The sequence below is a fragment of the Arvicola amphibius genome, chromosome 12 (assembly GCF_903992535.2).
Source record: "Arvicola amphibius chromosome 12, mArvAmp1.2, whole genome shotgun sequence".
In the NCBI taxonomy this organism is placed as follows: Eukaryota; Metazoa; Chordata; class Mammalia; order Rodentia; family Cricetidae; genus Arvicola; species Arvicola amphibius.
The window spans coordinates 39,907,864-39,925,109 of NC_052058.2; the positions used below are offsets into that span (position 1 = coordinate 39,907,864).

The following is a 17,246-nucleotide window of genomic DNA, read 5'->3' on the forward strand; positions in this document are numbered from 1 at the left end:
AAGGGGGCTGTCAAGTTCTATCACCCAGCTGTTCCAGATGTTATCGTGCTTGCCCACAGCTGCCACCACCTCTCCGTACTTGGTCAGGCACTCACTCATGCTTGCTCATGGCAGACGTTCCCGGGCAGTGCTTGCTGAATATTTGCCCTGGGGTCCCGAGCTGTTATAGGCAGGGCAGCAGAGCTGGGGTTTTATAAAAGCGGATAGAGCTGATGCCCCTTTCTCCTATATCCACACGGAACTAGGGAGGTTGGGATTGGCAGAGCTGATGGTGTTGTCAAGGCTGTGCACCCACAGGTTCTGTGGTCAAACAGTGTTGGTATTGGGCAGAAAGAAGGTTAAAGTCCTTGTTTTCTTGATGGATGTCTCAAAGTCTAGATAAGTAAGTGTGACGTGTGGATCTCTAAATAGGATTAGAGCTACTGGGTTCTCGCCAAGTTGTTAAACGTAGCTCCCTTGCAAGGTAATCCTGAAGTGCCGCTGCTCAGAGCACGTTTGTGAAGTGAGCAACAGGAGGCACTGGCCTGAACCGCAGCCCCAGGTTGTATTTACTGCGGTACAATTCTGCCACAGGTGGACCGCTTCTTATGATGGACTCAAAAGTGAAGGCATGACCCCAGATGACCTCTGGCCCGTCTCCTGCATTTTCCAATGAGGCTTTGGCAGGTTGCCTGATTTTCATAGCTGATCAGTACCAGGACTGGGACAAGAGCCTATGGTTTCTGCCTGATTAAAAAGGGCTTTTGAGAATGCCCACAGGTGACTCAGGACATCCTTTCTAAGGCCTCCTGCTTTCTCCAGCATCCAGGGCCGCTGGTTCTCATCTCTTCCATTCCTTGACCTCTGCAGGGGGATGCTGGCGTCACAGGCCGCAAGATTATTGTGGACACGTATGGAGGCTGGGGTGCTCATGGTGGTGGTGCCTTCTCAGGAAAGGACTACACCAAAGTGGACCGCTCAGCAGCTTATGCTGCCCGCTGGGTGGCCAAGTCCCTGGTGAAGGCTGGGCTCTGCCGGAGAGTACTTGTTCAGGTAGGCTGCCCTCATCCTGTTCTTGCCAAAGACCCCAGTCCCACCTGGGGTTGGGAGATACTGGCTCAGCGGGAAAGCCCCCACTTTGACATTGGTTGCAGCTCTGCAAATATTGCCCTGGTCACCATGGTTGGAGCCGTGAGGGGCTGCCAGGCAGGAGAAGTAGGGGTCCTGTCAGCAGGGGAAGTGTGATCCCTGCTGCTCTGCTCTGTGAAATCTCTCTGACGACCTGAGTCCCTGAGTCAGATCTTTCTGGAAGGTGTCCTACGCCATTGGTGTGGCAGAACCGCTGTCCATTTCCATCTTTACTTATGGAACCTCTAAGAAGACCGAGAGGGAGCTGCTGGAGGTGGTGAACAAGAACTTCGACCTCCGGCCTGGTGTTATTGTCAGGTAAAAGCGCTAGCATGCTGCTGTTGCATGGGACCTTGCCCTGCCTACACCCAGGTGGACACCTGCACAGAAAGAGCTTTGCAGCCTCTTAACCAGCAAGAGGGTCTCAAGTCCTGGCCCCTTCACACAGTGCATGGCCCCGTAGCACAGTTCATAACCCCAGTGTGGGTTGCATGCTTTTCAGCTCAAGGAGGCCCTGCAGACATGATCCCTGGTGAGGCCATCTTTGCTCAGCTGTGGCATCTCAGGCCAAAGGACTAGGAATCCAGTAGGCACATCCATTCCTCCAGGCTCTCATGGCATCTCTATTTTCTGGTTCTTGGCTGTGATAGCACTAGCCTAGGCAAAGCCAATAGAGTACAGAGAGTTACCTCAGGTGGCGTTTACATCCTGGTGAACCCTCAGCTGTCTCTGACGTTGGAGCCTTCACTTCCTAACCTGAACAGGGTAGAGCTGTGATATTGATAGGGAGCTGGTGTGTGGGGGAAAAGCTCTGTGAGGACACCCCTAGAGCATAAACTTTTCCATTTAAAAATGGTCCTTGCCTCCTCTGACTGCAGGGACTTGGACCTGAAAAAGCCCATCTACCAGAAGACTGCATGCTACGGCCATTTCGGGAGAAATGAGTTTCCCTGGGAGGTCCCCAAGAAGCTTGTGTTTTAGAGCTGATGGGAGGTTTGGCTTTGTTTCATACTCTCCTTTCCTCTAAGGAGACTCCCAGGTCTCCTTAGCCTCTCCCTCCCTGTTCCCGCCCTGAGGGCAAAGCCAGCTTCTTCAAACTTTCTCCTATCCCACAATCTGCAAGCATCTCATGAATGACATGGCAGATGGCTTTCTGATGTGAGGTTACCAGGTCTCCTTGCAAGGATAGTCAGTGTTCCCAGTCTGTCCCTCAGATAACAGCAATGTTGATTTTGTGAAAAAGTCACCCCTGTTAGGCATGAAGTCACTCCCTCACCTCCTCCCATAGTCTGAACCTGACTAGGCCATCTCTTCCTCCTAACTGGGCATGTGCCCAGATGAATATATTGCACATACCTCTGGCTTCCCTTCACGTTTGCGACCAGAGCTCCCGAGCCAGGGCTTTTTCAAGGCCCCATCCAAGACCTCGCCACATGTACTAGGATCAATGACCCTCGAGCATTTGCACTGTTTGAGGGACTGAGCTGCGTGTTCTCTACCACAGCACAATAAGGTGGCATCCTTATCATCCACATTAACAGATGAGGAAACTGAGGCACAGAGAGTCTACAGAGCTCTCTCTAGTTTCCACAGCCACATGTATCAGTGTCAAGAAATAGAGCTGGACTTTTGTCTTTATCACTCTCATATCTGCATCCCAAACTGGATGTTGGCTTGGGTGAGGACCAAGTGGATTGGGCTTGAGGCTGTGGGAATTAGGAGATGAACTCGGTGGCTCTTGGTAAGCCCTGGACAGTGTTACAGAAAATCTCATTTGTTCTGGAAGAGAGCTGAGGGCAAACTTGGTATCTTAGCCTGTCAAGCTGGGCTGTAGTCTGGAACTAAGAAGCTTCATGGTCCTAGCTCCCATGTTTCAAAGACAGGTGTGTGAGTGCCCTGGCCATGGTGTTTAAACACAGACAGCATCATGCGTTTTCATCCCCATAGAGGAGAGGCAGCAGCTTGTTCCAGCACAGGCAACCAGCATCTGATAGGAGACCCTTCCCCCACCACCAAGGCTTTCTCCCTTCCTGGACCCTCATGAGTATGCAGTCTAACTGCTTCTTGGGAAGTGAATGACTTAGGTGCAGAGCCAGCCTCCAAGCAGTGGAGAAGTTACCCAAGATCTCATAAGAACCTGCTTTAACCAGGTGGCCTTTGAAGGGCATGTCTGTCTACCAGGGTCCTGGAAGCCTCATGTTCCTATGCTGTCCCATCATAATTGGCACCATCTATCCCACCGCTCCCTAGCCAGGACCTCCTCACAGCAGACCCCTTTCAGCTTCCAGGGGCATGGGTTTCGGAAGGACCCTGGTTCACAGTGCTGGTTCTGGCTAGGAGAACCTAGCTGGGGCAGCTTTATCCAGGAGCAGATGCCTTGCTTCTGTGCCTTGACTGGACCACAGAGACCCTTTCCACCCCTTCCACCAGGTTGAGGGATAGCAGAAGGGAATGTTCTAATGGCCAAAAAAAAAAAAAAAAAAAAAAAAAAAAAAAAAAAAAAAAAAAAAAAAAAAAAAAAAAAAAACCTGGAGCCATATGTGACATAGAAGAAGCCTGGGTCTCTCCATAGGTTTCCTGGTTGCCCGAAGCCAAGTTCCTCATACCAGAGTGTAGGATGGGTGCGCTGATGGCGGAGTTCCTGTAACTTAAACTATAGCTAAACAAAAATCCAGAATTGTATACTTCCCCCAACCCCAAGAGTAATGAGACGCTCTTTTTTTCTTTCAACATTTCAGATGAAACAAAGCCAATATTTGTTACTATTACCTGCTAGTACGGTGAATAAAAACTCAAGGAGCAACGGCTCTGTGTTTTCTGTCTCTGTAGTGTGTGTGTGTGCGTCTGTGTGCATGTGTGTGCGTGTTCATGCATGACTGGGGAGGACACTGGGTGTTCTGCGCCATCAGATTCTGCCTTATTCCCTTGAGAGTCTCTCATCGAACCTGGAGCTAGGCTGGAGGCCAGCAAGCCCTAGTGATTCTAGTGATTCCCTGTCTTCATCCCCCCACCCCCACTGTGCTGGAGTTATGGGTGTGCACATGACCACACACAGCTTTTAGAGATGAGTGCCAAGGATTTTGAACTCAGTATTCTTATCCACAAAGAAGTCTCCTCAGCCCCACTATGCTTTTTTTTTTTTTTTTTTTAAATCTGAGTTGCTTCAGTGCAAAGCACTTCTGACTTCCCAACCCCCAGAAATTCTGGGTACATTTTTCAGGATTGCCTCAGCCTTGACCCATATGACCTCCCCAACCCCTGTGTACCAATGCTTTCTCACCCACCAGCTCCTGTACTGTGACTGAGTTACTGAAGTGCTCCATGGCCCTCTGAGTGAGATGCTTTGTAATTCCCCTTGCGGTTGCCATCAAACCCTGGGGCTGTGCTGAAGCAAGTGGGGGCTGGGACCTTTGCAGTTTCCTAGAGGGAGGTTTGGGGGAGGGTGTCAGTTTTGGGACACGTGCTTACATGCAGGCTGAGGGCAGGTCTATATTGCTCTTCATTCTCATCACCTGGATGCCAGGAAAGACTGGGGTGTAGCTAAGAGCCAGGCCTATTGAGGAGAGGAGAGAGGCAACAGCCAGAGACAGGTGGTCTCAGGTCTTGTGTGTGACTGATTCTGTATCTCAAGCAGCCTCTAGACTTCACAGAAAACAGGCACACATTCTGCAAGAATTTCTGTGAGCATCAATACCCCCCTCCCCCCACCAAACACCTGGGAATGTTTATTTGTGGAGGAAGGTTTACAAATGAACAGGGAAAACCATTACTAAAATTAAGAATCAAAGGGCTCAAAATTCCAGGCTGGGTGGGAGGGGGCCTCATGAAGTTCTACCACCTGCTGAGGACCTATTGGCAATTGTTGATGCTGAGGAAAGGAAGAGACAGTTTTCTTCACAGATACAAGTCCTGAGAGGCTCCAGGAGATGATCCTATTCCCGTGCAAATACAGGCAACACTATGTGCAATCAGTGCCATATATATATATATATATATATATATATATATATATATATATGCACATGAAGTTGGGAGAAAATAGGGGTGGGTACAGGGGTGAAATTGGAGGGGAGGGAAATGGGTAGCTTAGATAAAAGTACATTTACATACATGTATGGCATTCTCAAACAATAAAAAAAGAAAGAAGGGTTAGGAACTTGGACCAACAGTTAAGATGCTTGCTGTGCAAGCAGCAAGCATAAGGAGTAGAGTTCAGGTCCCCAGAATCCAGCTTAATTTTGGGTGGGCATGAGAGCCCACCTATAATTCCAGTTCTTAGAAGGTAGAGGCAGGGAATTCCCCCAGAGCAAGCTAGACTGTACCAACAAGCTCTGAGTCCAACTGAGAGATCTTGCCTTAAGAAATAAGGTAGATGGTGGCTGGAGAGATGGCTCAGAGGTTAAGAGCACTGGCTGCTTTTCCAGAGGTCCTGAGTTCAATTCCCAGCAACCACATGGTGGCTCACAACCATCTGTATTGAGATCTGACGCCCTCCTCTGGTGTGCAGGCATACATCAAGACAGAATGTTGTATACATAATAAATAAATAAATCTTAAAAAAAAGAAATAAGGTGGAGAGTGATTGTGGAAGATTCCCAATGTCAACCTCCACTTGTATGTGCACATACATATGCATACACACATGTGCTCACATACATAAGGACATATGTATTCACATGCATACCACACACACATGCAAAAAGAAAGTAAGAAGGAGAATATACTTCTTGAGCTATGGAATTCTCTAAAGTCACGATTGTAGCAAAATAGGGATGTCTATTGTCTATCCCTGTGGTGAAACACCATGACCAAAAGCAACAGGGTGACAAAGGGTTTATTTCAGCTTACAACTGTAGTATATCATGTGATGAAGTCAGGGCAGGAGCCGAGAGCAAGGAACTGAAGCCATGGAGGAACACTATTTACTGGCTTGTTCCTCACAACTGGCTCAGCCTGCTTTCTTATACAACCCAGGACAGTCTGGAAGTAACACCGCTCCCGGTGGGCTGGGACCTCACACAGCAATTATTAATCAAGACAATGTCCAAAGGCTTGCCTGTGGGCAATCAAACAGAGTCATTTTCCCAACTGATGTTTCCCCTTCCCAGATGACTCTAGTTTGTGTCAAGTTGACAGAAAACGCAAGCAGCATCGTAGAAGAAGCAAAGGAGGTTGGGAAGGGACAACAGGCACAGAAGGAGGAGACTCAGGAGGAGGGTTGTCTTTGGAAGTCAAGACTGAGAAATACCGCTATGAGTCTGACAATCTGAGGTTTAAGAATGTCTTACTGTGCCAAACCTCTGCTCTGTGTGATGTTCTATGTAATTTTTTTTTAAAGATAGGGTTTCTCAGTAGCTATGGAGCCAGTCCTAGAATTCACTCTGTAAACGAGGCTGGCCTCAGACTCACAGAGATCCACCTGTCCCTGCCTTCCATAGTATTTTAGTTTTAATTAGCTAAAAACAAAAGCATCCTTTTTCCTCAAATTGCATCCCATCACTATTATAAAATTTAATAATTTGTGGCCACTTAACTATCCATATCACAATTAATAGATTATACAAATCGTTAGTTTTAGCTAGGTGTCTGTTAACGTCGGTGTTCCTAAATATGATGCCACCCACTATCTGGGATCAGCTCAGCCAGAGACCTTTAAAATGTCAGAACATTCTAAGTTCCTGCTTTTGTTTGGCTTAGTGAAGAGATCAAAAGAGGCTCTCTGTAGCTTTCCCTGATTTGATGCAATCATGATTGGATTAGGGTAACTTTGTGCAATGTAGGTGTATGAAATAAGGGCCCAGGGGAGCGTTGCTGGTCTGGCTTCAGCAGGGTTGTTACCCCATGGCCATTGGATACTGGCCATAGTGGGGCTGAACTCAGCCTTCATGGAAATAGAAATTAAGTGGTTTATGGTGTCATTCAGCCCTTCTCCACCTCATTAGAACATCTGGGCCACAACACCTGCCTCAGCACCACCACCATCCATCAGGTTCCCATCCTGAGGGTTTCAGGGTAACCTGTATGGGGTTTGTGGTGTCTGCAACCTCAGGGCCAAGACTGATGAAGTCAGTGCTGCTATGCTCAGGAGCCTGGCTGAACTAAGGTAAAGCATGTCAGGGCTGTGTGCACCATGGACAAGAATAAGGCCAGAGCTTCTAGGTGATTTGGGGGGCAGTCTGGAGAGTTTAGGCCTAGGCCAGGTCAACCCTGTAGATTGAAAGGCTAATCTGAGCTTGCCTCATGGCTTTGGGTATTGTGGACAGACAGAGTCTGAACTGGAGTCTTTAGGAAAACCTAAATAGAGCTCCCGGGGCCACGCAAGATGAGGTGTGAACCAGGCTTCTGAGCACAAAGCCTGTGTCATCTCTGGAAAGAAACAGAACTATACTGAGACTCAGTTCCTTCATGTAATGTCGGGAATAAAAGACAGATCCTGCTGTAAGGTGAGTCAGAGATGGATGTTGAAGTTACCGACTATTATCGAGTACCTAGTACTCAATATCTAGTGTCTAGTACCCAGTACCTGCTATTATCTAGTGTCTAGCATCCAGTACCTCACAAGCAGTCTGGAATGTGCCGTGGTTCCCATTAGGCTCCTCCAAGTGTATAGCACCGATCTATACTCTGTGGGGATCAGAGATGGGCAGGCAGTCAGAAGAGCCCTGACTAAGGGAAACACACAAGAACAAAGATTCTGCCTCTCAGACTAGGATAGTCGAAGCGGGAGAGAAATTCACTAGAAGGTTTAGTGAAGTCATCCTATATCCTACTTTGTCAGGCCTTCTGGGTCAAAGCAGCCCGCTGTGAATGTGGAATCTGATGAAGAAGGCGCATTCTGAACATTTGTTTGCACAGCCCCCCAGTTGGCTGCAATTTTCCATGCAGCCAGCAGAGGGCAGAGCTGACCCACACAACCATTGTGGAAAGGCCCCTCTGACAGTAATGTTCATTCCAGGAGAGAGGATGAGCCCCCTAAGGGATGCTTTATTACTTTTCCTACCCATCCACCCAGGGCTCTTGGATTCCTTAGTGTACCTGTGCCCCAGAATCCTCCTGTCCCATATAAAGCTTCGTTTCTCTCCTTTGTTGAGAGAGTCCTTTATTAAAGATTAGGACCGAACACAAAATTTTATATCAAGCAATATTTGCAGCAACGATCAGCTAAGAACTGTCTGTATTACAAATGTAAGATACTGAGGGCTGTTGCAAAGTTATTATGGTTAACAAATAACAGAGCCCAGGAAGTGTCGAGGTAAATTCTGTGGGTCTGTGTTTCCGTCTTTCCCCAACCACGTTCCCCCACCCGCCCCCTGCCTGAGTACTAAAGCCTGGTGCTTATGATGGTTTCCCACCTTTTCAGTGTTGGAAATAGTGGCTGAAATTAATCTCTGCTGCTCTCAGAACAGTTATTTTAGGGTCCAAAGTAGAAGGGAGCCACAGGCTTAGAAACAGCCTTCTACGTGAGCTCTGTGGGGATTTCTGCTTAAGGACACCAGCCCACATCTCACTGTGGCATATGCTGTGGCGTCCTAGAGCTTTATAACCCCCCGCCCAGCACTGTTTTGTCCATCTTGACCACCGTCGACCAGAGGGTGCTGTGGGACTCCGTGATAGAAACAGTGCTGCAGTGTTGCCTCCCGGGAGGCACAGGAAAGGATGCAGCAAGTCCCTGCTGGGTTCTTGCTTTCTTTGGAGGTGCTCAGGTAGGTAAGCGATCTACCAGACCTATTCTCAACCCTCTCTTTTCACTTTCCTTATTTTTTTTTTTCAGTTGCTCTCTCACTAAGTTGTTCTGGCTGTTCTTGAACTCACTCTTTAGCCCAGGCAAGCTTTGAGCTCACAATCCTCCTGTCTCAGATGCTTCCATAGTTAGAGCTATAGGCCTGGGCCACCAGGCTCATCTACCTTTAACAGAAATATTTAGTACATTGACATCTAAGGAAGTTGCTGACATTTTTGTTTGTGGGTTCCTTGATTGCGTGTTTGCTAGTTTACTTTTTGAGACAGGAACTTATTCTGTACTGTATAGCATTCCCTTGAACTTCCCAAGTAGCTACCCTGTCAGCCTTCCAGGGACTAGGATTATATGTATGAGTTGCAACAAAAGGTAAGGTTTAGCTAAATAAATGTCTTTTTTAAATGCATTATCTGGGATCAAGTATTTTGTTGTAGAAACAAAAAGTGGATTAATATACATTTTACAAACGTCATTATTTTAAACTGTGTAAGCAACGGCCGGACATGTTGTATCATTACCCTTATTTAATTCTTGAATATTTTAATTAAATTTATTCATTTATTCATTTTGCATTCTGACCCCAGTTTCCCTCCCTCCTCTTCTATTCCCTCTTGCCACCTCCCCTACCTAAGTCACTCCTTCTCTGCTTGTGTTTAGAAACATGCAGGCCACCCATGACATATCAAGTTGCGGTAAGACTAAGCACACCCTTTGTACTGAGACTGGGCAAGGCAATGCAGTATCCCAAAGCCACTCAGAGCATTAGGGATAGCCTCTGCTCCCACTTTAGGAGTTCCACAAGTAGACCAAGCTACACAACTGTCAACACATATTAGAGGGTCTAGGTCTGTCCCAGGCAGGCTCCCTGGTTGTTGGTTCAGTCTCTGTGAGCTTGTACGAGCCCAGATTAGTTGTTTATGTGAGTTTTCTTGTGCTGTCCATGACCCCTCCGGCTCCTACAATCCTCTTGTCAGCAGGATTTCCTGAGCTCTGCCTAATGTGACCGTGACTGTGAGTCTGTGTCTTTTTCACCAGTTACTGGATGAAGACTCTCTGATGACAACTGGGGTAGCCACCATTCTATAAGTATAGCAGAATGTTATTAAGCATCATCATGCTGACTTTTTCCCCTGTCCTGTCGTGTTTGGTTCTATCCTGGTCTCTGGGCAGTCCGGCCTCTGAATCCTAGCATTCCAGGCAATGTCAAGTGTGGGCTTGCTTTCCCAGGATGGGTCTCAGGCTGGACCAACCACTGGTTGGACACTGCCACCAGGGGGCTCAGCCCCCAGCAGGTTCTCAGCAGGTCAGAGAGAGTGGAGAGGAGATGTGGATAGGTGAATTATTGGAACAGATGCACAGAGACACACTTTATCTGAGGACTTAATCCTTCATTTTATTTTTCTCTTAACCCTTCCTACCTGTTGCTCTTCCTACCCTGTTCTCTGCTCTGTTCTTTTTCCTTTTTTCTTTTTCTTCCCAGTTATTCTCCTTTTTATGTCATCCAAGATATTAGCCTTTTTACTACGTCTTTTATTATTCTCTTATCCCTTTTATACCACCCAAGACAAAAATTTCTATGCAAGGAAAGTTTACTTCATGACCGCAAGTTACATATTTTCCAAAACCAAATTAAAGTCTTTACATAAGAAGAAATCACAATAAGAACACAAGTCACATGTTTCCTTAGAAGCCCACAAGTAGTTAAACATTTTTCTTTGTATTAATTTTCCCACTATAACATCTTCACTCCAAAGCAATGATTTCTTTTTTATTACTGATTAACAAAGTTTTAAGCAAACTAAGCAAACAAAATATATTTCAGCCAGTTCCTTTTGTACTAGCGGGCAGCTGTTGGAGGTTTCAATGTGACAGATTTCTGTTCTTAACTCTACTCTAGAGAAACTTTAAACCAGTGGCCCCTTCACCATTTTCCTTTACACACAGGAGGGTCATTTAATTCTGTTCACAACTTTGTATCTTCATGGTGCACACTGGGGCCTGTGATTAATTCCGTAAGCTCCATGACCAAGGAACTCAGACCTAACCCTGGGTGTAGGGACATAATTGCTTTCTTTGATCATGAGCCTGTTTTCCCACAGGCAGAATTCAAGTGCCTATAATGCATGAAACTTCCTTGTTCTTATTTTCCATCCTCTCCAAATCTCATATCTAATGAAGGGGAAAGTAACTTTTAGCCTATTTTTGTCTTTTTTTTTTTGTATCTCTTATTGGAGCAATTGATAGAATAGCTAGTCTAAACCATTTCCCTAATCATCTTTGCTATCTGTCCTAACCATCTGTATCTTTTAAGATAACTCAGAAAGTCCAATTAAATCATAGATCTAACTAATCATCTTCGCTTTTATAAAAATCATCTTCATTATGATATGCAAATAAGTTGCCCAGCGAGGAGTGGGATTTTCCCAAGAAACAATCACACTCTACTAGATACAATGCTATTCTTTCACATAGTAATCATAATGCCAAATACAGTAAGAACATGGCAGCAGCAAGCTAGGAGTCTTAGCTGGGGTCATTCGTATAGATTCCTGGGAGTTTCCCTTGTACCAGGTTTCTGTCTGACCCTGAGATGTACCCCTTTTCCTGTCATCTCTTTCAGTATTCTTCCCCTCCATCCACCCCAATCCTATTCCTCATGTTCTCATCCCCACTTCTCCCAGCCCACCCACAAGTTCTCTTTTATGTCCTCTTCCCAGAGAGTTCCATGTTGACCTTCCTTGTTACCTAGTCTCTCTGGGTCCGTGGATTGTAGCATGGTTATCCTTTACTTTCTAGCTAATACCCACTTATAAGTGAGTACATACTATTTTTATGAGCTTAGGTTACCTCACTTAAGATGATTTTTTTCTAGTTCCATCCAGTTGCCTTCAAATTTCATGATGTCATTGTTTTTAACAGCTGAGTACTGTGTAAATGTATCACACTTTCTTTACCCATTCTTCAACTGAGGGACACCGTGGTTATTTCCAGGTTCTGGCTATTATGAATAATGATGTTACGAGCATAGTTGAGCAAGTGTCCTTGTGGTATGGTTGAGCATCCCTTGGGTATATGCCCAAGTGTGGTATATAGTTGAGTTTTGAGGTAGATTTTCTGAGAAAATCCCATATTGATCCCCAAAGTTAATTCCAGAATTAATATTTTTATCCTTTCTCCAAAGAAACCCTATATTCAACAGTCACTCTCAGTCTTTATCCCTTACCCGTTAGTGATGACTATTTACTTTCTGTCTGGATGACTTGCCTACTCTAGACATGTAATATAAGTAGAATAATTATATGTATTGTCTTTTGTGCCTTTCATTTGGCAAAATGCTTCCAAGGTTTATCCATACCATAGCACATATCCTTACTTTGGTCCTTTCTTTGCCTAAATAATGCGCCATTATATTTTGTTTGCTCATCAGTGGGTCATGAATAAATACTGGGGCTATTTATACCATTTGGATCTGAGCAGCTGTGTACAGGTTTTGTAATACCTATTTCCAATTATTTTAGGTATAAATCTAGGAATTGAATTGCTGCATCATAACAACAATTTTTTTTTTTTTGGTTTTTCAAGACAGGGTTTCTCTGCAGCTTTTTAAGAGCCTGTCCTGGACCTAGCTCTTGTAGACCAGGCTGGCCTCGAACTCACAGAGATCCGCCTGCCTCTGCCTCCCGAGTGCTGGGATTAAAGGCGTGCGCCACCACCGCCCAGCCAACAATTATTTGTTTAATATGCTGGGGAGCTCCCAAATTGTCTTCCAAAACCACTGTCCTATTTTCCACTCAACTCAAAATGTCTGAGCTGGAAAGCTTCTTTGTGTGCCCAGCACCTGTTGCTCTTCCTCTGGCTTGTTAGATGATAGTGTTGCTTCGTATTTCCCTGCTCGGTAAGCTGCTGGATCTCTTTTAATGTGCAAATGGTTGTTTCTGTATCTCCTTCGCATGTTTGTGTGTGTGAATGTGGACATGCATATGGTGTTGCACGCTTGTGGAGGCTGGAGGACAGCTTCAGTGTCAGTCTTCGCCTTCCACCTTGTTTCCCAAGGGTCTGGATTGCTGCTGTGCACTCCAGGATAGCTGACGAGGGAGCTTCAGCGGGTTCTCCTGTATCCACTTCCATCTGGACAGAGGGCAGCTGGGACTACAGAGGGCCATGCCGCTCCATCATGTTGGATGTGGATGCAGTCTCACAGCAAGCCCTTTACTGGCTGAGCCATCTTCTGCCCTTGCGTTGCACTTTATTTTATTCTGAAAAGCATTTTTCAATTCTTCTCTTCCTCTTCTCACCTTGAACTACCTTTGTGTGTTTTTTACTTTGTAAATAGACTTTTTTTTTTTGTCTTGGTCTGCTTCTTTCCTCTTCTTTCTCCCCCTACATTCTTTTATTTAACCTTGCTTCATTTTTCTTTTTCCTGATCCTCCTTTATTTAATCTCCTTCTTAATTCCTGATACCTTTATCAATTTTCAACATCATAATTTGCTCTCTGCTTTCTTTTCTATGGCCACTGGTGGAGCATAGAGTGGCTCTATGTCTCCTTTGCCATGTTTCTGTGTCAGGCTTGTTCTGGTGATTTGTTTTTTCTCTGAGTGGTAGTGGATCTTCATCAGAGCCTGGGTAAAGGTTTTAAGTCTGTGCTGCCAGCCAGAGGTGTTAATTCAGAATAGGGGGGCGACTTTGGTTGAGACAAAGATTTCCTTCCCACACACTTGGAGTTTGCTTCCTGCAGATTCTGTGCTCTGCTCAAGGGTTCTAAGTGCTTTTCTTGTGAAGTACTCTGAAGGAAACTGAGCTGTGTAAACGAGATGGCTGCTTCCTGCCAGGCCCTCCCTTGTGATAGGGACTCTGAGGGTGGGGAAAGCTGACAGACCGCTGACAGCCTGCACATCTATAAGTGAAGCTGTCCACATAGCCACTCTGACTTGGAGGCAGACAGCCACACCACCTGTGGGCTGCGTGCATGTGAGCTTGGCCACTAGTGCTTGGGTGTCCTCTGGTTTTGATTTTCTGGAGGTAAGAGCCACACACCTAATTAAGGGCTGACTGGGCAGGAAGGTACTTCTTACTGCTGACATTTTGGCAGAACCATGGACCCTGCTCACCACTGTTTGCCATTGACTCTCTGATTCCTGAGAACCCCAAACAGAGTAACTTAAAATACCGAGGGACAGACCAGCTAATAGACAGCCCTATTAGGATTTTCACCCTGGGGTCAGCTAAGGTCAGAGAAGTACAGGGATTTTCCTCGGGCAGTGAGGCTAGAACAGAAAAGAATCTCCTTGAGGATTCAGGCCCCTGACTCTCCTGAGCTCTACTCCTCCGATCAGGGATCATGTTATCTGAAGCTGGAGAGCTGGAGTGTGAGACTGTGTTAGATAATAGATGCTCCTAGGGTTTCTGACTGGGAAGAGTTTGGGTCTTGTTGGTACTCCTGACTGCATCTGCTTGTCTGTCATGATCTACTCCTGTTCCTGGGGCCCGCAAAGTGCAGCGAGAATGGGGCGTGGCAGAGGGGAGCCACGTTAATGCTACAGATGGGTTGGTACTCCTTCCCTCCTGCAGGAGAAGCCACTGGAGCAGCCGCCATGTCGCTGTGTTCTTTGGCCTTCGTCCTCTTCTTGGCTGCTGTTGCTGGTATCAAGTGCAATGGGACAGAAGTGTGTGCCGGAAGTCCTGGGATCCCTGGCACTCCCGGAAACCATGGCCTGCCTGGCAGAGATGGGAGAGATGGTATCAAAGGTGACCCTGGACTTCCAGGTACTTACTGTATGGATTACCCCATTTTTAGCTCGGGGACAGGGACCTGTTTTTATGAGAGCCATCCTGTACAGGGCACTAGACGATGGGACTTTTCTGGAGACCTTAGGTTGTAGCGTGTGTCTTCAAGGTTCCCATGGAGAGACAAGTGATTCACCCGCATGCTGAAGGTCCCCATGTCTGTGTCCTCTTCACTCTGTAGGTCCCATGGGCCCCCCTGGAGGAATGCCAGGTCTTCCTGGGCGTGATGGGATGCCTGGAGCCCCTGGTGCCCCTGGAGAACGTGGAGACAAGGGAGAGCCCGGAGAGAGGGGTCTTCCAGGTGAGCATGGCTGGGGGCAGCAGTCAGTGGTAATATGGTACAGCTTGTCAGTCACATGAGGAATTGTAAGAGGGTCCAAGGCATACTGCCCAACCTAAATAAGAAACTAGGAAGTTGAAGAGAGAAACCATAGGGGTTTAAGTAACACATTTCAGAGACTGACAAGCATCATAGCTGCAGACAGAGAGAAGCATGGTGTCCTATAGGGGAAGGGAAGCACCACTGGGAGGCCTAGGGATCACTCTTAGGGATGAGGTTAAAGGACATCTTGAAAGGTAGGCAGGGTTATATGGACTTGGAATCCAGGCAGACAGTGTGATCAGGAATCATGCATGCTGACAGAACTCTAGGGTATGGATCAATATAGTGGCCCATCAGGAGAGTTCTGAGGTCATCATTGCTTGTCTTGGTAGAGTGTATGGGATGGGTGTCCTTTTCTTCAGTCAGAAAAACACATGGCCAGTTAAGGGATACAGGAAAGCAGAGCAGGCTCGAGGCTACATTAAGAAGTGGGTATGTGGGAGTATGGAAACTCCTGAACCCTTGTAACTAGGGCCTGGGCTCTGTGCAGAGAATTAGATGATAGAACTCCGGCCTTGTCGCTGGCAGAATACCTGCTTGGTAGCAAGTGGAGCTCTTTGCTGGCTTGCCCCATCCTGAAATTGTTGGGTCTTTACAGGATTTCCAGCTTACCAGGATGAGGAACTGCAGACCGATCTCCTTGAGATCAGACATAAGATGCAGCAAATGATGGGAGGTAAGGGGACTGTTTGGGGTGTCACCAAGCACAGATGTCTTAATGCTTCCCTCTAGTCTCCAGAACCAGAATCCAGAACCTAAATGCTTGGAAAGTAAGTGTAGACATGGGGCTTTGGAGAAAGGAAAAATGCTTTTCTTCTGTCTTTGAATGACCTCGAGGACACAGAAGTGGGCATGGATTTGCTCCCAAGAAAGCATAAAACTGTAGATTCTGTAAATAAATAATTGTTGCATACCCAGAGATATTTATTAGAGAACACAGAGATGGACTTTAAAATGAGGCTGGGGAAAGGAAGGGAAAACACCAAAAAAGACAGAGATGGAGAGATTATGGAGAAAGCTTAAGGGTCAGTGGTCTAACCCAGGCTTCTCTGCTTAGTCCTCAGCTTGCAAGGATCCATGTTGTCCGTAGGAGAGAAAGTCTTCTCCACCAACGGGCAGTCAGCCAACTTTGATACCATTAGAGAAACATGTACCAGAGCAGGTGGCAGCATTGCTGTACCTAGGAGCCCAGAGGAGAATGAGGCCATCTCAAGCATTGTGACCAAGTACAACATCTATGCTTACTTGGGCATGGTTGAAGACAAGATCCCTGGAGAGTTCCTATACCTGGATGGGACTTCTGTGAACTACACCAACTGGTACCCAGGGGAGCCCAGGGGTACGGGCAAAGAGAAGTGTGTAGAGATGTATACAGATGGGAAATGGAATGATAAGGGCTGCCTGCAGTACCGGCTGGCCATTTGTGAATTTTGATCAAGCATTTAGATTAAAAAGATAAAATTCCACATTGTTTTTTTTTTTTTTTTAGCCTCTATCCTGGTGATCCTCCTGATCCATAGGATGCTGCAACTTCCTTTCAACCATTTTTTTGTGACTATTAGAATTAGCAATATTTGCAGTCAACCTACCTGGGCCCTAAACTCTCTCCATACTCATTAGCTCATCCTGAAAGTTTCATTAGACTACATTATGAGCATTCACTCATGCACCATGAGATGGAGACTTCTTCTTCCTCACCTTGTCCAGTTTCTTCATTTACATGTAGTACCCATGATGTCCCAGCATGAAAGGATCCTCTAAATTACACAGCCTGCCCCTTACCCCTTCTATCCTTCTGCAGTTCACGCTTTCACTGCCCTAAGATTTAGAAGTTGAGGTTAAACATAAAATAAGCCTAAGGAACTTCGAGCAAAGCCTGGTGTGTGGAACTAGGCCATATTCCCCATCACCTGCACCCATGCTTTTAGGGCAAACATGGTCTCATAAATGTCAGGGAGCTAGGTAGGGCCACAGCATAGTACTGATGTAATACAGTTTCCCTGGTTGACATGTATAGTCCCATCCCTTGGGTCTAGAAGTGCCAATTTAGCCTCTTGACCTAACAGGAGCTACCCTGGATTTTAAGAGAACTACCTTTTATACCCAGATCCTAACTAAGTGGTTGCCTGCTAATGGACACAGCTGCGATCATTAACTGCACTCCGTTTTTTCCCTTCTTATGAACTAAATCAGCCATTTTTTCAACAATATTCCAGGTGTTAGGTTATCTTGGG

General features: G+C 46.3%; 2 protein-coding genes across 5 annotated transcripts in view; both read left to right on the plus strand.

Moving 5' to 3' along the window:
- Positions 1–3,911, plus strand: part of Mat1a (methionine adenosyltransferase 1A) — a 32,330-nt gene extending 28,419 nt beyond the window's left edge. For all 4 annotated transcript variants that reach the window (XM_038349938.1, XM_038349941.1, XM_038349939.1 and 1 more), the window contains exons 8-10: positions 850–1,032; positions 1,292–1,425; positions 1,986–3,911. In XM_038349938.1, the coding sequence (XP_038205866.1) occupies positions 850–1,032; positions 1,292–1,425; positions 1,986–2,088 (420 nt within the window). In that variant the 3' untranslated portion in view covers positions 2,089–3,911. The remainder of the gene's footprint in view (positions 1–849; positions 1,033–1,291; positions 1,426–1,985) is intronic.
- Positions 3,912–14,437: 10,526 nt separating this feature from the next.
- Positions 14,438–16,446, plus strand: LOC119827501 (pulmonary surfactant-associated protein A). The gene is made up of 4 exons (XM_038349239.1): positions 14,438–14,609; positions 14,812–14,931; positions 15,611–15,688; positions 16,070–16,446. The coding sequence occupies exons 1-4, from the start codon at positions 14,438–14,440 to the stop codon at positions 16,444–16,446; spliced, it is 747 nt and encodes a 248-aa protein (XP_038205167.1).
- The last annotated feature ends 800 nt before the right edge of the window (positions 16,447–17,246 follow it).

What these genes read in the sequence shown, in the direction of transcription:
- LOC119827501 (XM_038349239.1), top strand. Translation starts at nt 14,438, where the DNA reads ATGTCGCTGTGTTCTTTGGCCTTCGTCCTCTTCTTGGCTGCTGTTGCT. An exon ending in AGGTGACCCTGGACTTCCAG is followed by an intron (nt 14,610 to 14,811) that starts GTACTTACTGTA and finishes TTCACTCTGTAG; the next exon opens with GTCCCATGGGCCCCCCTGGA. An exon ending in CGGAGAGAGGGGTCTTCCAG is followed by an intron (nt 14,932 to 15,610) that starts GTGAGCATGGCT and finishes GGGTCTTTACAG; the next exon opens with GATTTCCAGCTTACCAGGAT.